Here is a 26,448-nt window from a genome sequence, read left to right on the forward strand (position 1 = left end):
TAAATAACAGCAACAGTTTTATTGAACACACCGAGTTTCATTTCACATGAGAAGTGCTAGGACTTGGTCAGGGGTACGAGGCACTATGCTGGTCCACTCCCTATACTCATTCTGGGGGTCACACACAGCCGTGTACATCTGCCTGTATGACTGGCAAATCAGCTCCGACGAGTTCTTCTTAATGAGTTCTCTGTAAGAATTGAAAACGGCAATAATGAATGAATGAGGTCTCTTAAGGTTTAGTTCTTTCAGTATTTTGAATTTTAGACCGTTTATTCAAAGTCATTTCAAAAGAAATATTTTTCTGAATGCTTTTGAAAATTATGTCAGTAAATTTTATATCTTTTATCATTGACTTTTTAAACCAATATTGCTTAAGTACAACTATAAAGCACAAATAATATCAAATGAAAAACAGATGTACTGGTAAGTCGGTCATGACTAGTACCTGTTTTTTGAACTTGTAATAAGACTGCATTGAGACAAAGTAAGCGAGTCAGGGCTGGCTAGATAGCTGTCAAACTTGTTCTGAAATAACACAAGTTTTACTTAATGTATTAACATCACTATAAATGGCCCTCATACACATCATAGATCTTTAATAACATCAAACATTTTTCGACAATTACCAGTCTATACATTTACCTTTATGTTCACACTGCTTTACAAGAAGTGTTTTTAAGATTGCAGTTCCACCAAAGTAAACATCTTTAATCAGTTGAAATCATTCAATAAACAAGCCATTCATACCATTGCAGACTTGACAGTTATTGGGTCCATGCCAGGGAGGTTTGCCAAAGGTCCCTGATCAGAAACAGAACATTAATACAGTGATTTTTTTTACATGCGAGTCCTGCGTCCTGGACTCACAAAAACCTCTGGGGATGCAAAGTTTCTAATTATGTCAGTCTTAAAAATGGATTGAAATTTCTCAAAAAATAATATCGTATAATATTCAAACTCATTCTTTCAATTCGGGGACTCATAGATTTGCAAGTTATCGAGTCCAAGGACTCAAAAGAGAAAATTTGTAAAAATATCACTGTTAATAGGAATTACCTTATGTTTGTATTGCCAAAATAAAGGTCCCATGGTAATATGTTCACTTGACAAGAGTGCACATCACAAACAAGTACAGCTAAATAAACAAGGGCTGTTTGTAAAACATGCATGCCCCCCATATGGGCTCTCTGTTGTAGTGACAGCAATTGTGTGAATATGTTTTTGTCACTGTGACCTTGACCTTTGACCTAGTGACCTGAAAATCAATAGGGGTCATCTGCCAGTCATGATCAATGTACCTATGAAGTTTCATGATCCTAGCCATAAGCGTTCTTGAGTTATCATCCGGAAACCATTTTACTATTTCGGGTCACCGTGACCTTGACCTTTGACCTAGTGACCTGAAAATCGATAGGGGTCATCTGCGAGTCATGATCAATCTACCTATCAAGTTTCATGATCCTAGGAATAAGCGTTCTTCAGTTATCATCCGGAAACCATTTTATTATTTCTGGTCACCGTGAACTTGACCTTCGCCCTAGTGACCTCAATATCGATAGGGGTCATCTGCGAGTCATGATCAATGTACCTATGAAGTTTCATGATCCTAGGCATAAGCGTTCTTGAGTTATCGTCCGGAAACCATTTTACTATTTCGGGTCACCATGACCTTGACCTTTGACCTAATGACCTCAAAATCAATAGGGGTCATCTGCAAGTCATGATCAATGTACCTATGAAGTTTCATGATCGTAGCCATTAGCGTTCTTGAGTTATCATCCGAAAACCATTTTACTATTTCAGGTCACCATGACCTTGACCTTTGACCTACTGACCTGAAAATCAATAGGGGTCATCTGCCAGTCATGATCAATGTACCTATGAAGTTTCATGATCCTAGCCATAAGCGTTCTTGAGTTATCATCCGGAAACCATTTTACTATTTCGGGTCACCATGACCTTGACCTTTGACCTAGTGACCTGAAAATCAATAGGGGTCATCTGCCAGCCATTATCAATCTACCTACGAAGTTTCATGATCCTAGGCCTAAGCGTTCTTGAGTTATCATCCGGAAACAATTTTACTATTTTGGGTCACTGTGACCTTGACCTCTGATATAGTGACCTGAAAATCAAAAGGGGTCATCTGCGAGTCATGATCAATCTACCTATCAAGTTTCATGATCCTAGGCCTTAGCATTCTTGAGTTATCATCCGGAAACCATTTTACTATTTCGGGTCACTGTGACCTTGACCTTTGATATAGTGACCTCAAAATCAATAGGGGTCATCTGCAAGTCATGATCAATGTACCTATGAAGTTTCATGATCCTAGGCCCAAGCGCTCTTGAGTTATCATCCGGAAACCACCTGGTGGACGGACCGACCGACAGACCGAGAGACCGACCGACAGACCGACATGTGCAAAGCAATATACCCCCTCTTCTTCGAAGGGGGGCATAAATATGAAAATAAAATATTAACATGACCATTTCTTAAGACGAATATTTGCATACATAAGGATTTCTACATTAAGATATTAATTTAAGCATGTATATACATGTAGTGTAAATCAGGTTCATACCAGTTTGGGCTGGTGCTGCTGAATGGTGCTGTAGATGTGGGCCAGGTCCACCCTGCTCAGCACAAAGGCAGCCTGTTCGTTCACCAGAGTGTCCACATGGGCCTCCACCTGAATGTACACACAAGAATCAACTTGTGTTGATAACGAGTACCATTGTCCGTAACTATGTAAAAACATAATATGTACATACATACATCGCACACATGATCATATGTACTATGTTGGTACCTACATACATATGTACCAGGGGTGAGATTTAGGAACCACCTCAGGGAAGGAAAATGCCCTATCCCCATTACAAGGTTTTACTAAACTCTTCTTCATTTGTATATATATCCAGCAAAGTTATTTAATATTTGTAGAATTAGATTGCCATTGAAAGGGAGGAAATCAACTGAAAGGAGAAAAAATTACACCCCCTTTCTGTCTGTCTGTCTGTCTGTCTGTCTGTCTGTCTGTCTGTCTGTCTGTCTGTCTGTCTGTCTGTCTGTATATACAAACAACTGATAATTTTTGCAAACACAAAATGGCCTTCTACAGAGAACTTAAAAGTGACAATTTTTCAATACCACTATCAAAATATTACATACTTTTACAGCAGGCTGAATCATAGGCAAAATATGATAATTTACAAACTTTAATCATTATCATAAAATGAATAGTTTGGCTTAAACATGGCATAAAACACATTGAATTTGTTAATAACAACACATTTTTAATCATGATTTAAATTAAGGAAAACTTTGTTCAAACAAAAGCTCTAAAGCTTTGTTACCAAACCTGTGCTTGCAGCATCTCTTGTTTAGTGTCAGTGAACTCATACAAGGCGATGGTGGACTGCATCTGGTAGATACAGTTGACCATATACGAAGCCATGTCGGCTGTGTTCAGGCGACTGGCTGACACCGAGCACATCTGTAACAGCGGGTCTAGAACGCACGACAGGATCTGGAATGGAACAATATGTCATGCCTCTTTTTAATGTGTCTGAAATAATTTAAATTTGAGTTAAACATGATTGCTAAACAGTTATGCAGATATATATTTGTATAACATTTGATTGTTGAATTACATTAAACAAACTTTTTCTGGTTTAGAATAAAATATATAAATAAAACTAACTGGTTATAAAAATCAATGAACTATTTTACTAAAAGTTAATGCAAGTGATTCCTTGTAATCAGTAATCACTATTGCTTGAAGGTTAAATTTTTGCTGTCATAAATTCATTTGTTTGTTAGTGAAAAACATCTCAGGTTCATTGTGAATAAGCCAATAAACAAATGATAACAGTTTTAAGATTATTGATTCATACCACTTATGAATTGGAGAATTTCGTCCAACAAATTTGAATAATGGTGAATTATACAAATTTAAAGTTGTCTTGTTGCAAAAAAACAGAAGTATTGAGCCGCTAAAGTTGAATAAGTTACAGAATATGTCTCATATTAATTCTACAATGGAATATGAAATAAGAAGCATTTTGTGCATGTTTTTTTACAAGTAACCAATCGTTACAAGGCCAGCACCTGCTTAAAGTCTTGTTTCTTGTTCTCCAAGGTGACAACAGAAGAGTCGTGGCACTGGAGTACATCTTTCAGCAGGGCCAGGGTTTGAACCAGGGATGCAGTGGGTCCCAGATCTGCAGGGGGCAGCTCTACCTGCACACGGTAGTGAAACAAAGATAAAACCATATGAGTCTTGCTATGTCAAAAGGGTGTCAAAAGGGTGCTAAATACATGTGCGTAAAGTGTCGTCCCACAGTTTGCACAGGATAATCAGGGACGACACTACCCTTTTATTGCTTTTTTTCCCTTGGATAACTTTTCGTGATGCAGATCCAGTTGAGGCTGAAAGTGTTGTCCCTGATTAGGCTGTGCTGACTGCACAGGCTAATCTGTGACTGATCAGGCTGTGCTGACTGCACAGGCTAATTTGTGACTATGCATTATGCATGTAAGCCTGTATTGTCAGAGTGTGACTCATATGTTATGATAGTTCTGACGTGATATTAAAACACAATTGCTATTAAACTTCCCAAAAGCCATTCAAAAGAAGTCTAAGCCCTGAGCACACAATAGTAAAATATGGTTTTAATTTCTTCGAACATGCTTGAATCATAATAAATTTTCGTCAATGCAATTAATACACAACAGAGCCTGAAAGGCCCAAAGTCGCTCACCTGAGATACAAAGGAACTGACCTGCTCAGTGCACTGCAGCCTCAAGATATCATTAGAACAAATGTTCTCACCAAGTTTCATGCAGAGTTGACTATAAATGAAAGCTTTTAGAGTGCTAACAAGGTTTTACTATAGCCATATAAGGATAAATTCCCCGACCCCTGGTGGCCATGTTTTTCAACAGACAGGAACTATTTTTGAACTGATCCAAGATAGCATTAAAACAAATGTTCTGACCAAGTGTTATGAAGACAATAAATGTGACTTTTAGAGTGTTAACAAGTTTTTACTATAGGCATATTAGGAAAAATGCCCTGCCCCCCTGGCGGCCATGTTTTTCAACCAACCAGAACTATTTTCAAACTCGTCTCAGATATCAATATCATTGGGACAAATCTTCTGACCAAGTTTCATAAAGATCAGAAATAAATGTGGCCTCTAGAGTTAACAAGGTTTTATAAAAGTAATATATAGCCATATTAGGAAAAATGCCTGCCCCATTGAGACCATGTTTTTCAAGAAACCGGAACCATTTTCGAATTGGTTGAAGATATGACTATAACAAATGTTCTGACCAAGTTTCATGAAGATTGGACAATAAATGTGACTTTTACAGTATTAACAAGGTTTTACAATAGCCATAAAAAGAAAAAAGCCCCGCCCCTGGCGGTCATGCTCTTCAACCAACCCAAACCATAAGTAGACAACCAAGTAACAAAACCGAGGTGTTTCTATGTACATCGTTTACAGATTTTTTGTGTGGAATGGTGGCTTTTTTTTTAAAGTCACCTTATCAAGAAGTTTGTTTGCATGACATGTGAGGCTGTTGAAGAACATGCGGTGACTGAGGTCCTGTATCTCTGTGATGGTCTCCAGCAGGGCAGCAGCAGGGCTGATAATCTGCCTGCAATGTGCAACAGGCATTTCAATGGCCAGTTGAGAACAAGGACTGATAATCTGCCTGCAATGTGCAACAGGCATTTCAATGGCCAGTTATGAACAAGGACTGATAATCTGCCTGCAATGTGCAACAGGCATTTCAATGGCCAGTTATGAACAAGGACTGATGATCTGCCTGCAATGAGTTTCAGGCATTTCAAAGGCCAGTTATAAACAAGGACTGATTACCTATCAACAATGTGCAACAGGCATTTCAATGGCCAGTTTATGAACAAGGACTGATAATCTGTCTGTAGTGTGTAACAGGCATTTCAATGGCCAGTTATGAACCAGGACTGATTACCTATCAACAATGTGCAACAGGCATTTCAATGGCCAGTTATGGACAAGGACTGATTACCTATCAACAATGTGCAACAGGCATTTCAATGGCCAGTTATGAACAAGGACTGATTACCTATCAACAATGTGCAACAGGCATTTCAATGGCCAGTTTATATGAACAAGGACTGATAATCTGTCTGTAGTGTGCAACAGGCATTTCAATGGCCAGTTATGAACAAGGACTGATTACCTATCAACAATGTGTAACAGGCATTTCAATGGCCAGTTTATATGAACAAGGACTGATAATCTGTCTGTAGTGTGCAACAGGCATTTTAATGGCCAGTTATGAACAAGGACTGATAATCTGTCTGTAGTGTGTAACAGGCATTTCAATGGCCAGTTATAAACAATTGCTGATAATCTGTCTGTAATGTGCAACAGGCTTTCAATTAACAGTTTATATGAACAAGGGCTGATAATCTGTCTGTAGTGTGCAACAGGCATTTCAATGGCCAGTTATGAACAAGGACTGATAATCTGTCTGTAGTGTGTAACAGGCATTTCAATGGCCAGTTATAAACAATTGCTGATAATCTGTCTGTAATGTGCAACAGGCTTTTCAATTAACAGTTTATATGAACAAGGGCTGATAATCTGTCTGTAGTGTGCAACAGGCATTTCAATGGCCAGTTATGAACAAGGACTGATAATCTGTCTGTAGTGTGTAACAGGCATTTCAATGGCCAGTTATAAACAATTGCTGATAATCTGTCTGTAATGTGCAACAGGCTTTTCAATTAACAGTTTATATGAACAAGGGCTGATAATCTGTCTGTAGTGTGCAACAGGCTTTTCAATGGCCAGTTTATATGATCAAGAGCTGATAATCTGTCTGCAATTAGCAAAATGCATTTCAATTGCCAGTTATGAACAAGGGTTGATAATCTGTCTGTAGTGTGCTACAGGCATTTCAATTGCCAGTTATGAACAAGGGCTGATAATCTGTCTGTAGTGCAACAGGCTTTTTAATGGCCAGTTAATATGATCAAGGGCTGATAATATGCCTGCAATGAGTAAAATGCATTTCAATTCCCAGTTTTAATGAACAAGGGCTGATAATCTGTCTGTAATGTGCAACAGGCATTTCAATGGCCAGTTATGAACAAGGACTGATAATCTGCCTGTAATGTGTAACAGGCTTTTCAATGGCCAGTTTATATGATCAAGAGCTGATAATCTGCCTGCAATTAGCAAAATGCATTTCAATTCCCAGTTTTTATGAACAAGGGCTGATAATCCGTCTGTAATGTGCAACAGGCATTTCAATGGCCAGTTTATATGAACAAGGGCTGATTATCTATCAAGAATGTGCAACAGGCATTTAAATGGCCAGTTATGAACAAGGGCTGATAATCTGTCTGTAGTGTGCAACAGGCATTTCAATGGCCAGTTTATATGAACAAGGGCTGATAATCTGCCTGCAATGTGCAACAGGCATTTCAATGGCCAGTTATGAACAAGGACTGATAATCTGTCTGTAGAGTGCAACAGGCATTTCAATGGCTGGTTATGAACAAGGGTTGATAATCTGCCTGCAATGTGTAACAGTCATTTCAATGGCCAGTTATGAACAAGGACTGATAATCTGTCTGTAGAGTGCAACAGGCATTTCAATGGACACTCAAGAAATTTAATGAACATCCAATGAAGTTCCAAAATTTAGCAGTGAACAATAATGTTTTATGAATAATTTATGTTGTGTTTCGAATGTAAAAAGCTTGTGCTACCTGGTCGACATAGCCTAGTAATTCTAAATGGCAGGATTAATATCAGACTGATATATTCATTTAAGACGAACATCTCTCCAACAATACTCTGAATCCTTTCCTGAAAGCCAAGATGGCACTATCAGAAGCAAATGTTAGGTGTCTAAGGTAGAATGCTTGTATTCAATAATATACCATAATAACAAAATGTAAAAATAGCTTATTAGAACTGTGTGTACGTTTGACTGCTTTGCAAATATTTCCAGCATTTGTGACCTTCTGAAAATATGTCCTTAGTTTTGAAATGTTGATTAATATGTCCCTTGTTTTGTGATTCTTGCAAATATGTTACTCCTTTGTTTTTGAAAATATGTCCTTCCTTTTGATATTTCAGCAAATATGTCCAGTATGTAGTTATTTTTTGCACAAATATTCTCTCCAAATAAAATCTATGTAGCTTCTATGCAAAACACTTACTGTATGGTGTGATGGTAAAACTTGAGGAGATTATTCAGCATGTACAGGGTCACAGCATCTTGTTCCGAGACCAACACCTGCTCCACGCGCACCTGCAACATGATGATCGTTAACAAGCCCCAATCTGAGATAAAGTGTCATAAAAGCCAAACTGCACAGGCTAATCTGGGACGACACTTTGCACAGATGCCTTAAGCCCATTTTTTTTAGAGAGACACTCGTATGTTTTGATAGTATCACAACAATTATGGAAACACATTCATAATTACATCATAATTTGAAATATTTTTCTCACACATGCATTTATTAGAATGGGTACTGCTATGGAAGTATGGTGTATGTCTTATCATACACTACTTATAAACAAAATTGTCTTATTTTATAAGATAGAAGAAAACACTTTGGAAATTAAGCTTTTTGTGTTTATTTTTGACACTGCTTGAAATTTACATCAACATATTTTTCATTGTCACGAAGAAACAAATACAATGTAATTTGTTTTGTTAATAACGAGAACTAGCTATTGCACCTTGAATGGTCGACAGACGCCTTCGCTTATATGCCCTAGGGTATCTTGAATGGTCTCATTAGTTGCTGAAACAGGAGAATATAGTTTAGAGAACAGTAATGTGTTACAAAATAAAGAATCAATACTACTATCAACATCAAACTTACAGATCATAAATATTATAATTTTATGGACAGTTGTTCACACTTTATTTACATAAAAGCATGAATTTGTAAAAATGGGAATTTAAGCATGCAAATTAACTTTCTGAATTTAACCCAAACATACCAATGGCTAATTATTTTTATCATAATACAATCTTGATAATTTAATGATTTAAAAAAAAAAAAACACACACAAAGAAACCAAAATGAAATAAGAATTAACAAATCAATATGTTTTCAAGAACAAAAGTAAACAGCAGGGGAGAATTGAATTTAACACTTAATCATTACATTAGACAAGAAGGCCATAGGTTGCTCACCTTAGACTTTGGGGAACTAAACTCTTCTGAGCAACTTTTTTTTTCATTTTCTTTTCAAGATATCATTAGAAAACATGCTGTGGTAAAGGTTCATGATGATTGGAAAGAATATGTGACTTCTAGAGTGTACACTATGTTTCACTACAGCCATACAAGGATGCTTGCACCCTCCTGGTTGCCATGTTTTAAATTGACAACAGTCATTTAAAAACTCTAAGAAGATATCAATAGAATATGTTACTCAATTTTGAGAGCCATAATTTGAAAACAAGAGGGCCTGAAAGGCCCAAAGTCGCTCACCTGAGATAACAAGATATTATTGGGACAAATCTTATGACCAAGTATCATGAGATTGGAAAATAAATGTGGCCTCTAGAGTGTTAACAAGGTTTTACTTTAGCCATATAAGGAAAAATGCCCCGCCCCTTAGAAGCCATGTTTTTCAAGCAAATATAATTATTTTCGAACTCATCCAAGATATCATTGAGACTAATCTTCTGACCACATTTCATGAAGATTGGACAATAAATGTGGCCTCTAGAGTGTTAACAAGGTTTTACTAAAGCCATACAAAGCCATAAAAGGAAAAATGCCCTGCCCCTGGTGGCCATGTTTTTAAAGCAACCAAAACCATTTTCGAACTCATCCAAGATATCATTGGGACAAATCTTCTGACCAAGTTTCATGATGATCGGAAAATAAATGTGACCTCTAGAGTGTTTACAAGGTTTTACTATAGCCATATAAGGAAAAATGCCCCGCCCCGGTGGCCATGTTTTTCAACCAACCGGCTGAATTTTTGAACTCGTCCAAGATATAATTGGGATGAATATTCTGACCGAGTTTCATGAAGATCGGACTATAAATGTGGCCTCTAGAGTGTTTACAAAATTTAACTATAGCCGTATAAGGAAAAATGCCCCGCCCCTTGGCAGCCATGCTTTTCAAGCAAACGTAACCATTTTCGAACTCATCTAAGATATCAATAAGACAAATCTTCTGACCAAATTTCATGAAGATTGGACCAAAAATGTGACTTCTAGAGTGTTCATATGTTCATATAGAGAAAATTGCCCCGCCCCCTGGCGCCCATGTTTTTTCACCGATCTGGACCTTTTTCAAACTCGTCCGAGATATCAATGAAACGAATGTTTTGACCAACTTTCATGATGATTGGGCAATAATTGTGACTTCTAGAGTGTTCACAAGGTTTCTCTACAGCCATATAAGGAATACTGCCCCGCTCCCTGGCGGCCATGTTTTTCAATTGACCAGAACCATTTGTGAACTCAACCAACATATTATTTAGATAAACATTTTGACAAAGTTACATTAAGATTGGGCATCAAATGTGACTTCTACAGTGTTCACAAGGTTTTTCTTTTTTTGACCTAGTGACCTAGTTTTTGACCCAGCATGATCCATTTTCGAACTCAGTCGAGGTATCAATGGGACAAATGTTCTGACCAATTTAATGAAGATCAGACAATTAATGTGGCCTCTGGAGTGTTCACAAGGCAAAATGTTGACAACGGACGACGGACAAAAGGCGATCACAAAAGCTCACCATGAGCATGTTGTGCTCAGATGAGCTGAAAAACAACCTATGAACGCATGCATATAGTGACCGTGGACAATACAGTATCCTTAAAGCTCCTCATGAGAACTATGTGAGCTACCGTAGTTATAACACCTGATCAATCTGTTGCCCCAAAATAGGAAAAATAAAACATAATCATGCAATAAAACTGATTTTATACAAACCAGCACCATAGTAAGCAACAGTAAAATATATTTCTTCACATAAATAAGACAATGAAAGAAAAGTTGTCCAAAAAAGCTTCCCCGCATTTTACCTTCTTTTACAACTATGTCAGAGGAACTTGTTTTTAGCTGATGTGATTTAACTATCTTGATCTCCACTGTATGAAATCATAATTGTTGATTAGATGAAGATAATGAAAAGTGCATAACTAAACTAGCTTTTTTACAAACACATAATTATGTATCATCTTTTAGAAACATAATCAATAGATTTTTTATAAACAAAATAAACCCTAATTTACAATGACCACATGTCAATAATTCTTAAAGTAAAATCTATCTTGGTAGAAAAACAACAGTATTGTTTTTACCATCCTTCAACTCAAGCTTAGATAGAAAATTTAGTTAGAATCAATTATTAATATGATGAGAACTGAATTATATAAGTAAATCTTTGTTACCAAAGTCTGGGTATATCCACTTACTTTCACATCTCTTCAGAAGTGTACTCAAATATTCTTTCTCTGAGGCAGTGGCCTGGTGTAACCATGCCAACATGTCACCGACGTAACGCAAAGGATCATGGGAGTGGAGTTCAATGGGCCGGGGAGTGCCACCTGGTCCTAAAAACAAGCGGAAGCTGGTGTAGGATAAGTTGAAACAAACACAAACTTTAATACCCGTCCTATATACATACAAAAATGTATTTGGAGGTGAAACAGTTTTTTTGTAAGGTAAGATCTTCATATTCAATTAACCACTAAGATCAAATTTCTACATAATTTAACAAAACATATTTATTTAGACAAACACCTAAAAGATCATCGAGTTGATGCATTCTTGACCAGGACTTCTGCATTATTTACTGGGCAGAAAAGCAAGACTTAATCATACTTCAAACATCCACTTGTCTATTGCAACACTTTGCCATTGCAGACACATCCATAAGTCTGTGCACTTACTGGTACCAGCTAACACATGAAATTGTGAGTTGATCAACTGTAAAAAAAATGTCCACAAAAGAATAAGAGACTGATATACATGGCTGCTACCTAGAACCACGAGTCAATGCATCAATCATGCCTCTCACTACAGCTACCTACGACCAAAAGTCAATGCATCAATCATGCCTCTCACTTCAGCTACCTACCACCACGAGTCCATGCATCAATCATGCCTCTCACTACAGCTACTTACCACCACGATTCAATGCATCAATCATGCCTCTCACTACAGCTACTTACCACCACGAGTCAATGCATCAATCATGCCTCTCACTACAGCTACTAACCACCATGAGTCAATGCATCGATCATACCTCTCACTACAGCTACTTACCACCTCGAGTCAATGCATCAATCATGCCTCTCACTACTGCTACTAACCACCACGAGTCAATGCATCAATCATGCCTCTCACTACAGCTATTTACCACCACGAGTCAATGCATCAATCATGCCTCTCACTACAGCTACTTACCACCACGAGTCAATGCATCAATCATGCCTCTCACTACAGCTACTAACCACCACGAGTCAATGCATCGATCATACCTCTCACTACAGCTACTTACCACCTCGAGTCAATGCATCAATCATGCCTCTCACTACTGCTACTAACCACCACGAGTCAATGCATCAATCATGCCTCTCACTACAGCTATTTACCACCACGATTCAATGCATCAATCATGCCTCTCACTACAGCTACTTACCACCTCGAGTCAATGCATCAATCATGCCTCTCACTACAGCTACTTACCACCACGCGTCAATGCATCAATCATGCCTCTCACTACAGCTGTCCTTCTGGCAGTCCCAAACTCATCAAGTGTGTACCTGAACATAGACGTGATGCAAGCTTGCTTTTACATGAATTTTGTAACCTGATGTTACATAATGACATTCACAGAAATCTGTACTTAAAGATGTTATGCTATAAATTGTCTAAATTCTATTTGTAACTTGTCAGGTTAAAGGTATGTTTTTGTCATTTAAATAGAATTACAATCACTGAAACAGAAATGCAACCATTTTAAGGAACAAAAAATAAATTAACTCAACAAAAATACGCACATCAGGGTTTGCAAAAAGAATAAAACAACATCCTGAAGTTTGATATATAGTAGTTTACTTCATTAACCAACATCAAAACTCAATTTAATTTAATTTTTATTCTTAACTAATGGTTTTATAATAATACAACACTGGGAATAATGCTCATTTGGTGAATTACATAATTGGAATCACTGGTACTTTTTCAGCTGATTTATAACTGCTAGGGCTGTCTTATCTAACCATTTTTTTTTACTTCCTCCTGTGTAAAGAATGGACTTAGACCCCCACAATTTCACAGAATGTCACAGAAATCTCACAAAATCTGTCAATGATGCACTGTTCTATATGGAAAATGATGGATTTTGAGATATCAAATGTCAAGTTAGACTTGACATTAAAAACTATTTAAAACACAACATTTGTCAAACATTCCATATAAATCTAAGACTAAAGTCTTAGTCTAAGAATTGGTTGGTGAATAAGGGCCCAGAAGTTTAAAAGTATTTATCAATTGCTCAACAAAGTAGGAAGAATTGGCCAACACAGGTTAGATCTAATATCATCGTATCTTGCAATAGGAAAAGAAGTATTAAATACTTGAAGAGCACCGGCCTGTCCTGTAGTGCAAGCATGGCCTGGCAGAGTATGGGTGAGACCTCTGGGGATTCACTGGTCAAGGTACGACACTCATCTGAAGTACAGGTATGTGCATACAAGGGGTGCAGCGTGAAATCATTGCTTTTGATATTAAAAAAGCTGTCTATAGCAAAGTGATCTACTGCTCTTCTGCTTTTATAGTATAATGTAAATTTAATGTCAGTCACTTGATATACATGTAACGCCAATGTAATGACATTTTAAAAGTTTAATATCTGTAGTAGTTTTAAACCCAACCCACAAAGTATGTGTAAATACAGAAAGTGAGCTGATTGTGGTAAGTACCATATCATTGCAAGACTATTCGTTTTTCAAGTAATATAGTCTACATATTAATTCTATTCAAGGTGGTAATGACATACACTTTGGAAAAAGAGAGTTGCAAAAAAATAAGCAGAAAATTCCCTGTATATTTGTAGCAAAAATCTCAACTGTCACACAATGTGGTTAACAGGGCAGTTTTGATGCCAAGATATAAGGATAGAGCATATATCATGTTTAGAACAGGACAGTTTCACTAGAAAACACACAAGAAAACAATGTCACACCTCATTTAAATTGCTATTGGTTCTAATAAACCATAAATATCATTCAAAATAAGTACATGCAATAAATATGACCTACTCTGAGCCCATCTGTACAGGCGTTCATACGCAGACTCCTGGTGTAGGGCCATTGACTCCATAATCTCCAGCCTAAAAAAGCAGCAACATCAGAAAATGTACCATGAAAGACCATCACATAAAAAGACATTCAAAGTATTGCATCCAACACAGGAGTCCCCTACCCGTTGGATGAAAACCCTTTTAATAAAAATATTATTTACCTTCATATTGCCCTTTATCTGTACACCTATTATATTTGAAATCATCAAATCTAAATTCCCATTTAGCACAGCAATATTGAGATTAGTTTTTTAACATTCACCAGACAATTAACCTCTCATAAAACAAGAGAGTCAAAGGACATAAGTTGCTCATCTGAGGCCCCAAGGTAATGATTATGTAGTGTTCACAAGGTTGGACAATATATATATAATGGAAAATGCCTTAACACCTTGAAGCCATATTCTTGCACAAATCACTCTCATCATAAACACAATCCAGATACGTACAATTTTTTATTTTTTTATAGCAAAGTTTCACAATGAGTGGGGAAAAAAGTGGATGCGAAAATAGTTTTACAACAGCCACATCAGGAAATCTGCACAGCCTCATGAGGGGGTCTTATTTTGCAGTGTAGAGGAACCTTATCTCACTTGCATTAGACAAATGTTCTTAACAATTTTCATTATGATGGAGCAGTTAATTTTACTTCTTGCGTATTCACCATCTTTTTCTTTCATTTGACAAAGTGACCTAGTTTATGAACCCACATGTTCCAGTTTTTAACTTGACTCAGATAAAATTGGAACGCATGTTGATACAAAAATTTATGAAGATTGAGAAATAAATGTGGCCTCTAGTGCGATGACAAGGTAAAGGTTGATGGTGGAAGAGTGACAAAATGTGATCACAAAACTCGCCATGAGAGTGTTGAGCCCAAGTGAGCTGACTATGGGAGAAGGCCAGCAGGGACATGTGCAATGCTGGACTTACAGTCTTGTTAATGTTCATATATTACATTTTAGTAAATGTAAAGAAGTTAAGGCTCTTTAAATAAACAACTGGTTGTATTTTTTTCTGTTTCATAGAACAGCCTGGCCTATTTATTTTGAATGGGTTTATCCATGTCAGTTAACAATGGAAATATACTTAGAAATCTGATAATACCCACCCTGCTGTCTGATGATTGGTTCGAAGAAGTATTTTACAGTCTGTATGAATCTGCTTGACTCTGGCCAATGATTGAAAGAAATCCTTCAAACAAAAAATTCATTAATGCTTTAGTACAAGAGACATGTGCATGTACACAGCGACAAAAATCTTCATTCTTAAATCTTTGCAAGTTTTATCTCCAGCCCTTCAACATAATTCATGTGGGACTTGGTTATGAGAACTTCTTATGGCCACTCACTCCCTACCTTTGATTAAAATAGGGAAGTTGTCAGCAACTGTCATTAGCAGTGAACACTTACACAATCAACTATGATCTGTGCATTTAACCCAATAAATTATTCAATTATTTAACATGAAATACCTTTAAAGTGTTTAATTGCTAGTCCACCAGGAAGGACCTACTTATTCGTTTTAAGACAGGTACCAAATATGGCCCCTCGCAATACACTAGTCAAACAGACATATATCCTTGTATGTTAATCCAAATTAATATTTTATTCTTGAACTTGCAAAACCTCTACTGTGTTTAATCACTAGTCTACCAGTAAGAACCACCTTTACGCTACATTTGCTATTTATTTACTTGAGAAAGGGACCCAGATTTTGCTCCTCTGAGGGACTTGATTTCCTCTGGTTTCAGTTGGAATCGATCCAGGAATGCATCTGCTACCTGCTGTTTCATCTGCAGCTTCTGACTGCAAAAACAGAAGATTTAATAGTTATGATTTTGAGTAATATCATTTGTATAATGTTAAAAAAAGGTATTATGTTAACCTCATAGAATGAAACTGGAAGGTACATCAGATTTGAATTTTGTAACAATTATGTACATGTACTACAAATAGTGATAAACATATCCTAAAAGTATAAAATGTTGATTTTTTCCTATATATTTAAACTTGGTTAATTTATCTAATGACAAACAATATTCATTCACAGTGAAATGCTAAAACTATTTCTCAAAACCCTTAATCTGTTTCAAGATGCAACTACTTCAATATATTTGAACATTTATTAGTGACACAGTCACTGTTGTTACTAAGAGTCCCTTGTTAATATGCATTTTTGAATCCCTTTATAAGTGATAAATTATTCAATGTTTACCTTTCCCCATGTAGACTTGTGGTTTGGTTTATCAGATCATGGGTCTGTACCTTGGCAGCCTGCATAATGAAGGAGTATTCACATGAACATAGCAACAGGTAATAATGAACAACAATTGCTAAAAACTTTGTGTGCAAATCTCTGCGCAAGTCACAGATTCATTGGTGGCTGGCAATCCCTTTATTGTAACTGGCTTGAATACCCTATTACAGGTTACATACAAGTATAGTATTACTTAACATGACTAACCAATGTGTTCAGTGTTCTGGTAGATTTTACTGGACCTTGAATGGTTTTACAGAAGACACTCAAGCAACTGCACTGTGTCTAGAACCTTAGAGAAATAGATCACTCGCCATAAATAAATGACTGTTTAGTTATATGATAACATTATTTTTAAACCAGAGAATGTGTCTCATTTTCCTTAATCCTTTATTAGTATTACAAAAGTATGATACATATGCAAAATAAGACAGAATTGATCTGAAAAATCCTAGGTGTACCTTAAGCCTACTTGTCATATCTTGACAGCAGTCACTCATTGCCTTCACATCTGAATACACACTGTCCAGTTGCTGAAAAGTAATCATTATTATAATCTACATCAATCAATACATTTATATATACATGCTACTTGCAAGCACAATAAATCTATCAATGCAATTTTGTAAACATGCCAAATACATATTCATCCAAACCCAACAAAATCACATTACATAACATTATCAACTCAAAATACTATATGTCAACCAGTTCAAATCTGTTCTTTACAAGGTGAGTATATGGATTTCTGCATGATGAACGCAGTAAGAAATAAACCTTATTCATTTCCCACTAAGAAGCAAAGTGGAAATGGCTTAATGCAAACAGCATAAAACCAGAACAGCCTGCAAGTAAATTGCAGTCTGTTCAGGGTTTGTGCTGTTTGTTGTTCATCAGTCTCTTAGGGTTGGCAAGGAAAGCCTTAAATCTTGAATCAAGTAAGAAAAGTCTTAAATTTATTTTGGTTTTCTAAGGAACAACAAACTCATTAAATGTAATCTGAGTGTTAATGGGTTATACATGCTCACATCTTTGACAACTTGAAATGTGGAGAGAAACTCCTCATTGATGGCCAGACTCCTCCTCTCGATGTCACTGCGCAGGTTCCTTCTTGTCCGTAGACTGTTCTCATTGAAGAATGTGGACAGTGCTTTGAGAGCTTCCAACATATCCTGTAAACATCCAAGTTATCCATTATTATGATTAAGCTGAGTAGAAGAGGAAAAGGAAAATAAATATATTAAGGAACATATATATTTCACTTGAGGTAAAATGTAAAACAGGAATTTGTTTAAAATTGTTTAATGCATTAGTAAATTACAATATTTTAAAAAGTAACATTTCTTATGTTTTAGACTTAGGTAAATGTCATAATTGTAATTTTACATAATTTGTACAGTAATTAATTGATGTTAAGTAATAATTATTTATTGTAATGCTTATTTTAATCATTTTATTTTTTAGACAACTCTAGCAACATGTCTATATATTGAAGGCATTGTATTGTATAAGCTGTTTATTTTTCTTATACAATAATTGCATATCAGTTACCAGTTGTCATTAATGATACATAATGTTTGTATCCCGTCTTATATAGGGACTTGTTCTTAGTTTGATAAATTGTCTAAATTGAAAACATTTTCGTCAGATTTGCAAATGTTCGGGTTAGCTATGAAAAAGCAAAACTGAACATTTACCATGCTCTAAAATATCCATATAATATTATGCATCTTTTGTCGATTTTAAAACCTGAAAATTATAATGCATTACCACCTTCAAATGCAAAATGTTTGAATAATCTTGAGTGTACTATTGTTATCGTTATATTTTGTGACAATATGACAATTGCATATTTAAAGTACAAAATACAGAGATCATAGCAGCACGGATGGTCGAGTGGTTCATGCTCTAGACTTATACTCCAAGGGTTAAACTTAGTGGTTTGAGCCTAGGGGTGGATTTCTTTTTTTGCTTTCTTTTATTTTATTCTTGATTTATACCGGAGAAATTTAGTTCTGATATTTACATTTATCAATTTAAAGCATTTCATTACAAACTTCAAAACACACCCAAACCTCTGAACAAGTCCCTGTAAAAAATAGCTCAATCCATTCCAACATTTCATTTAACAACGTTATCTAAGGTGTAAGCAAGCTCAATATTGATTATCCCACCTAGCATGCACACTTATAACAATAAAGTCATGCAAAGTCGCAAATTCCTCAGCAATTTTTGGCTTGGTGCTTAAATTGCTTAATAATAATATTCATAATCAAACAAATAGAAAACTGCATGAAAATTAAAGAATTTAACTAGATTATAGCAAATAAGATTTTTTAAAGCAACTTTTTCAACTATTTTTTTAAATGGTTCAATGACCAACAACAGCAATGCATGATTCATAAAAAATATCCAGCATAACTTGTAGTTCTTCTTGAATGCTTTGAGCTTTTATGAGTACATACGTACAGCTCAGAGTTCTTCCTTGTAACCCATTTTTTAATGTCAAAAAATTATGTCTCACATATCAGCGATTTTCCTTGTCCAATTGGGAAAAGTACCCGTACCGGTCCAATTGGGAAAAATCGAGTTGTAAAAACCTCAAAATTGGGAAAAATCGAGTCGTGAAAACCTCAAATTGGGAAATTGGTGTATTCGATTTTTTGCTCCCAAATACTTTAAAATTGATAACCAAGTGTTTTCAAGCTGTCAATATTATATAAACCTAGGTTCAAGCTATAGAGCTGCAAAGGGAAACTAACTAAATGTTACCTTTAATTGGGAATTTAAGGACAGCAATTGGGAAATTTGTATTTTTTTCGTAATTGGGAAAGTGCCGTTTACGGGTACTTTATAAAGAAGGAGGAAAATCGCTGCATATGTCTATAAAATCGAGTTTAATCAACCTAATACATCGTTACAAACACAATACCTGTTATTACCGATATCAATTTGCGAGTGAATTGTGGAGAAATACTCAAAACAAAAACTTTATACAAAAACCGTTATCGAACCGAAAGCCAATGTTTTGAATTGATGATTTGACTATCTTACGGATGTTCCGGAGATAGTCTGTATATTCAGTTTGGTAGATTGGACATGAAATCCATCTCGCCGAGGATTCTGGAGATGTTCTATAGCATATTTTCGAATTCGGAATTACTCAGCTTTGTCCATTGCAAAAACATATACATTTAAAAGAACCGTTGACGTGTTTGAAACTTTTGATTAATATCAATATTATGCGAGCATTACATATCATGTAAGTTGTTTTTATTTGCGCATTATGGATATATTTACGATCTATCCCTTAGTTTCATCGTATTCGCCCTCCTCATAGCATCGTCCCCTTAAAAAAAAACCTTTATGAAGTGCTGGAAAGTTAATGTTTTCAATTTTTTGAAATTGTAATGTATTTGATGCTTATCCATGACTATTAAGACGATCATTCTCAGGATTTCCGGTATTCATTGGAAAGTAGGTTATGTTTATTCCAGGGTGATGCTATGATTTTTAAATTACGTAACTCACAAGTAAGTAGTTTGTTAATGGATTCAGGGGTCTAGCTAGGTTCAAAATTAAGGGAGAAGTCACTTCTCCCAAAGACCAAAATAGGGAGAAGTGGCAACTTTTCAGGGAGAAATGGTACTTTTGCATCCAGGGGTCAAGCTTAGCTGAAAATTTCAGGAGAGGTCACTTCTGTACAGTTGCGTCTTCATTTGCGTCTACAGTGGTCTTCATTTTACATGTATTTTGCAGCAAATTAAAGGAGAAGTATTTCAGTTCAGCTTTCAATCAACTCTTTACTTGTCTTATACCCCTCATTAAACCGTGCCAATTATCATTAATCAGAAACAACTCTTATTTCACACTTTGGGGGACAACATTTACAAATACAAACACACACTTAAGTGTTTATTTTTGTTATTGATGTATTTAACTGACTTTAAGTAATATATTTAACACTTAACATGCTATTTATGTAATAACTGATTAGCTATTTCAATAATAGAGGCTGAAATGGGTGATGGAATTCAAAAGGCTGCATTTCATTTATAATAAGAGATGTCAAGTGTATAAAACCTACATTTTTCTTATTTGTAATTGATTGTAAATTATTCTGGTATATTTTATTTTATTTTTCCTGTACAGGTGTATCAAATAAAACTTCAATTTTAACAAAACCAGTAATATTCATAATCTTTTTACTTCCTTGTAAATTTTAAGAAAATCAAGATTAAATCGAATTTATATTGTGCTACAATTTTTTTAAATAAAAATTCATTTAAAATCTCATTTTACAGCACAGATTCCAAATCTTACCTGTGAATGAGCCTATATAATATTTATTGACAGTGCTAGGTTAACTCTTCCCATTTGATCATTCCTTTGTATTGTTTTAATGGGCCATTTACCTTTGCTGAAGTATAGTTATTGGTAGCCAGCACAACGCAATTAATCAAGGCTTCACCTATGAACAATTTTAAAAACTCTAATAGCTCCCAACTGTGCATTTTAATGTTCAACTTTGCATGACCAAATGGGGCAACTTCTGGCTGAGAATTCTCCTGTGTCCAATTCTCCACATCAAATTGATTTTAATGGTCAATGTGTGGCACAAGCAAATAATTATAAGGTGGAGAAGTTATGTCGCCTTCATGAAATTAATTAGCGACATAAATATTCCCTTGGCGAGCAAATCGCCCACTTCGCCCACTAGCGAGACCCCTGGGATTAATAGTAGCTTTATCAAATTTGTTATATGCCGCTTATTTTTCAATAAGTGTAAAAGTATTTTAAAAAACAAAATGAGCAAGAGTTTCGGTTTTCCATTAAGTTATTATTTTTAGAACAAGCACGTGCATAAAGTAACAAATCTCAACAACCAAATGTCCAATCAGAAGTGACGATACAATGAGACAATGTGTAGATAAAACAGATTACTAAAGGGAGCTTAGTCTGACCAGTATTTTGTCAAAACATGACCGATGTAAATGCAGTTTTCGTTGTAATGTCCAAGAATACATATTTATCTATATATTGACATATAACACATGCGTGTTTTAGTATTTGTTCACTTCCAAAATTTGTATGTATTAATTAAGAGGGCCGATACCACGGAAAGACATGCTATTTGTGTTAATTTATGCCAGAAAATAGTTTATGTGGCTAACATTTCGGATTAAACTGCCGCCCGGATTCTGGGCGGGAGAATTGACATGGAAAATGCCGTATGCAGTTGCAACTCCCAGCGACCTGGAGGGTCAACAGCTTCCAATGAGCTGATAGTTGGATTATTGCAACTAGCATAACTTGCAAGAAAATAAACGGACTCAGTTAGACAAAAAAAAGACCTGTAATTAATTAATCAACACGTGTTTATTAATGCAAATACATTGTACATGGGCGATACTCGTTAGTAATCGAATTGTCCCTTCATCCCGCATTTATTTTTGTAACAGCCTATTTAATCGTCTATTCCCCACCCACAAAAAATGCATGGTGAATAATGGCAAAACAGTTAACAACTGCTACAATATTTCAAGTTATTAATAAAAAAATCAAGAACCTTGTCATTGTCAAGCCGAGTTTCTAATATCTTGTTCAACTTCTTGGTTAACGGGTTTGAGGCCGGAACGTTTCCAGTGTTGACAGTTGACGTGTTGGTTTCCGCCATCTTGGATTTCAGCAGCCGACAAAAGCTCGGTCGTCTTCGGCGAAATTCGGAGAAAAATAAGGGGACCATTTTTATTTCCAAGGATGATGCTATGCTAAAGAAGCGAGCAAAATTTTGCTAAATGTACATGTGTTTTCATAAAAGCTCATTTTTGAATAGAAATAGACAAAAATATATGCAAATATTTTCATGCAAATAAATTGTAAAATCATACAAAATGGTGCAGGTGCCTAGGTAGCGCAGTAGGTAGCGCGTCAGTCTCATAATCACATAAAGAAGAGCGATCTGAAGGTCGTGAGTTCGATCCTCACCCTGGGCAAGCTTTTTGCATTATTCAAACAAGTTATTGAATGTAAAAAGTCATGCATGCTTGCAAATCATAAACCCAACGATAACAACTTCACTAGATTTTTATCGCGTGAATTTTATTAGAAATTTGAAACGTACACTTAATTTTGCATGATTCAATAACAAGTTTAAGTTCCCTCAACTCATCGTCGTTGTTGTGGTAATTCGTAAAACAAAAAAGCGCAGTACATCGGCACTGTCGTAATTTGTTTAGACATATCATCACCACATTGAGACTTTAATATAATACACATACATGTGCTTAAATTTCGCGACAATTGCGCGTGCGTTCATGTTTTTCTACGAAGAACTCCAACCCATACACCCCTCAAACTAGTCCAAATAATTAGACGTAAGCTACCCCGCTGTAAATCGACCTCATATTTATAGGAGTACCCTCAAACCACATGTATTCATCAACACCTACCACCATTCAGCTCTGCAAAGGTCAGCAGCGCAATCATTACTTACAGCTGATTACCCGCCTGAACCAGTGTAAGTAGATATAAATAGCTTGGCCTCGTAACCTTTGTAAGGGACCTGCGCAATTTAACCCACATTACCGCACATGGAACACTCACCGATTTCAATTTGTTTAAGCTGTATAACTAGTTTGCAAGTTCGTTCTAAATCCAAAAACGTGCACATGTATGCCTTATTCACTGAAACTGTAGAATGCCTAAATCGATTTGGCACAAACAGTTTGTCATATTTCATGCACATATGACAACATAAGCTAGCCATTTAACACTTTCTAGGATTACACATATCTAGATTGTAAAACACATTATTAATGAAAATAAAATGAAATTTTGTTTAACTATACACGATACGGGTAATAAGTACACGACTTACCATGAATGGAAGTGATTTAAGCTCGGTAAAATCCTAACTTTAATAGTAATAATCCTTACTGCACGAGTAGATGTCCCTGCTGAGTACTGATAAGCCCCGCGCTAATTGTCCGGTGTTACAATGAAATCTGATCCCATTGGTCAGATACGTAACAACCAGTCGGACACCTGCTAGCGCATTATTCATGCCGTTCTGTCGCCCATGTATATGTTTGTTCAAAACGGATCCATTCGGAGATTTGACCTTATGAAAATTTTTCGATATCCTAGTTTCTGTCAACAGTTGTTCTATAAAATGTGTTGATTTTAAATTAAACATAATATGTCATTGAGTTGATAGGCATTTTTGGCCACTCTAGCATTTTGAATTCAGTGCATTCTAAAGAAGCCATATATTGATTCCCCCGTTTCTGTCTAAAATTATAAGTATAAACTGTGAATGAAATATAATATGTAGATTCATGTGCTTGATATTTTTTTTACATCTAACACGGAAATTCAAGTTGGTATAGTGTGTACAAGTCTGTCAAAGAACATTGATAGGTCTTCGGCTTGTACAATAGACGCGGATTTGTTGACCTACACATTTTCTATCGTGTTTATGTTGTTTTCCAGAGATTTAACTTTATGAACAGCGAAGACATTAGTACCCAGAGGAAATCTCATTAAAGAGCACGAATGCCACAACCAAGTAAACTCACAGGCGCCTGATACATCGAGTCCTATTCCCCGAGCGCCGCGGCTGTCTGAAAAGGTCTTTTCGTCTTTGAAGCTTATGGTTGCATGTGAAAGTATCAAAGAACCAAATGAAGTAAATGATTATTTTACATTTTAAGTTTATGGGCAGACTCAGCAAATACATGCCTTTGGCTACATAATGAACAGCTATGCAAAAAGACGATCACACAAATAAAATACTTAACAAAAACCATATTACATAAATATATATTTAAATGAATACATACATAACTTATAACTTAAAACAAATGGTTTACATCGTTAGTTTAATCAAGATGCAACAAAGTAGCTAGCCAGCAAGGTAATCATTTCTTTTTAACATAGCATTGTACATACATTTGTAAATATTTCTTAATTGTCTTGTATTAGTACTGGAAATCATATACATGTATGTGAACTTGTTGACAGTGTATGTGCGATTTGTTACTTGTATACTTCATCGTTGAATCACGATGACGCGCGTATAGACATAAAAAGTGATATTTGGTTGAACCATTTTACTGCTACACAGTTGGCATTTCATGTTTTCTCTCGCAATTTTATTTTATCTACCAGTTTTTATTGTAAATTTCTTTTTAATAATTAGATAGCGTAAAGTGAACGTTTAGAGCGAAAACATAATATTAATGCTTTACGTAAATTAGATATGAGTATGCATATTACACATTTTGTTTAATGTATGTTTATGAAATATTTGTAATCTGACATAACATACATTATTATAGTTTACAACAAGTTGTCATGCCAAGAATAAATTATTTGATAAATGTGATAAGGGAGACACACGCCGGGTATGCGAATACTTCGTTGACGGATGGCACTTCACTCACAGAGAACAACAAAAGCCACGCGCGAGAGATGAGTTCTTCAGCTTTTTTGTATTTATGTTCTGTTTATTTGGTTTTTAGACACAGAACATTGTTTGGGTGATTAATGGCATAGCACTTCGTATTGCGAAGAAAGAAATTCGCGGAAAAACGGTGACTTATTAAAAAAACGATAAAATTCCATCGATAATCAGCATGAATTGAATGATCAGTACATATTTTAACAAAATAAACATACTTGGAAATAAATCAAGAACGTGCTTACTATTCGAAATAAAAGATCAATGTATCCAGTAATGTTACAACATGTTACATTTTAGTTTACTAATGTATTTGAGAAAATTCAAATGTTTTAAGAGTCGCATGCACATTTTTCATCTGCACTTCGTTTACCGATCATCTAAAAATCAATGGCACTTCGTTTCCCGACATCTAGACACTTTTTTCCAGATATAACACACTCGTTTTTTGTGAATCAAAAATGCAGTATTCGCTGTGGAATACTGTTAAAGTAAGCAGGCAATAAATAAAAATGTATGTACTTAGTACGCAAATAAAAAACGAATTACCGAAGCATGTTCTTATCCCTTTGAAATATGATTATGATTTGGTATAAATGTGAAAGATAAATGTGAAACAAATTAGATATGTCTAATGAGTAAAATCAATATGACCATATATTTTAAATTACGTTCTAAACGGTTGATCTAAAGCATTTATCTTTATGTCCAAATGAAGGTACTAAGGCTATTTACTTATATATTAGATAGCATGTCATGAATAATCACTTTGTCCTTAAGCAATCCAGTTTCGCTTTGAAGAATAAGCTCTCTGTATTTTAAAGTCTGGCACTTGGGGCCTTTTACACAATGCTCCACAATTTCCGAATATTCATCTGTTTTGTATGTAGGTGATGTACAATAGAAGCACCTATACTTCGAAAGAGTCTTCTTATCCATGGGTTCAGATCCTGTGAAAAGTCAAAACAAGAATACATTTGAAAGAACAGACGTGACGAATACCGCCACATGCCCCATTGACACAGAATATTTTACGTGTTGTCTTCACACAAAAACAGCAGACACCATGCTCAATGTTTAAAACGCACTAAGTGACCCGTGACTTAGTTTTGACCCCGCATGGCCCATGTTTGAACTTTGCCTATACATCATCAAGATACAACTTCTGACCAAGTTTGGTGAAAATCTGATTAATACTACTTGAATTAGAGAGCGGACACCATGCTGAATGTTAAAAAACGCACCAAGTAACCCCGTGACCTAGTTTTTGGCCCGGCATGGCCCATGTTCAAACTTGGCCTAGACATCATCTTAATACAACTTCTGACCAAGTTTGGCAAATATTGGATGA

At 35.7% G+C, this 26,448-nt stretch overlaps 1 protein-coding gene and 1 non-coding gene across 5 annotated transcripts; one reads left to right on the top strand and one right to left on the bottom strand.

Annotated features, from left to right (window-relative positions):
- On the bottom strand, positions 1-22,359 carry LOC127832338 (conserved oligomeric Golgi complex subunit 6-like). 4 transcript variants are annotated; one of them, XM_052357749.1, is made up of 20 exons: positions 22,203-22,359; positions 17,662-17,805; positions 17,095-17,166; positions 16,592-16,650; positions 16,071-16,182; positions 15,486-15,568; positions 14,334-14,404; positions 13,650-13,743; positions 12,784-12,833; positions 12,334-12,360; positions 11,481-11,618; positions 8,769-8,833; positions 8,240-8,331; positions 5,559-5,673; positions 4,117-4,248; positions 3,368-3,535; positions 2,588-2,695; positions 751-804; positions 449-528; positions 1-190 (listed from the first exon to the last, which is right to left on the bottom strand). In XM_052357749.1, exons 1-20 carry the CDS (start codon positions 22,308-22,310, stop codon positions 43-45), a joined length of 1,920 nt encoding a protein of 639 aa, XP_052213709.1. In that variant the 5' UTR covers positions 22,311-22,359; the 3' UTR covers positions 1-42. The 4 variants fall into 4 exon arrangements, with proteins under 4 accessions (XP_052213709.1, XP_052213708.1, XP_052213707.1 ...); XM_052357748.1 differs by lacking the exon at positions 12,334-12,360 and adding an exon at positions 12,569-12,595; XM_052357747.1 differs by lacking the exon at positions 12,334-12,360 and adding an exon at positions 12,710-12,736.
- A 179-nt stretch (positions 22,360-22,538) lies between these two features.
- Positions 22,539-22,629, top strand: Trnam-cau (transfer RNA methionine (anticodon CAU)). Its single transcript is given in 2 exon segments — positions 22,539-22,575; positions 22,594-22,629. It is a non-coding gene; the product is annotated as a tRNA-Met (tRNA).
- Positions 22,630-26,448: the final 3,819 nt, after the last annotated feature.

Source organism: Dreissena polymorpha, chromosome 5, assembly GCF_020536995.1.
Source record: "Dreissena polymorpha isolate Duluth1 chromosome 5, UMN_Dpol_1.0, whole genome shotgun sequence".
NCBI lineage: Eukaryota > Metazoa > Mollusca > Bivalvia > Myida > Dreissenidae > Dreissena > Dreissena polymorpha.

Excerpts from the sequence above, each read along its gene's own strand:
- LOC127832338 (XM_052357749.1), bottom strand. The coding sequence starts at position 22,310 with ATGGCGGAAACCAACACGTCAACTGTCAACACTGGAAACGTTCCGGCC. Across the intron at positions 8,834-11,480 it reads ACTTCTGAAGAGATGTGAAA|CAACTAATGAGACCATTCAA; the intron begins GTAAGTGGATAT and ends CTCCTGTTTCAG. Across the intron at positions 8,332-8,768 it reads GCGTCTGTCGACCATTCAAG|GTGCGCGTGGAGCAGGTGTT; the intron begins GTGCAATAGCTA and ends ATCATGTTGCAG.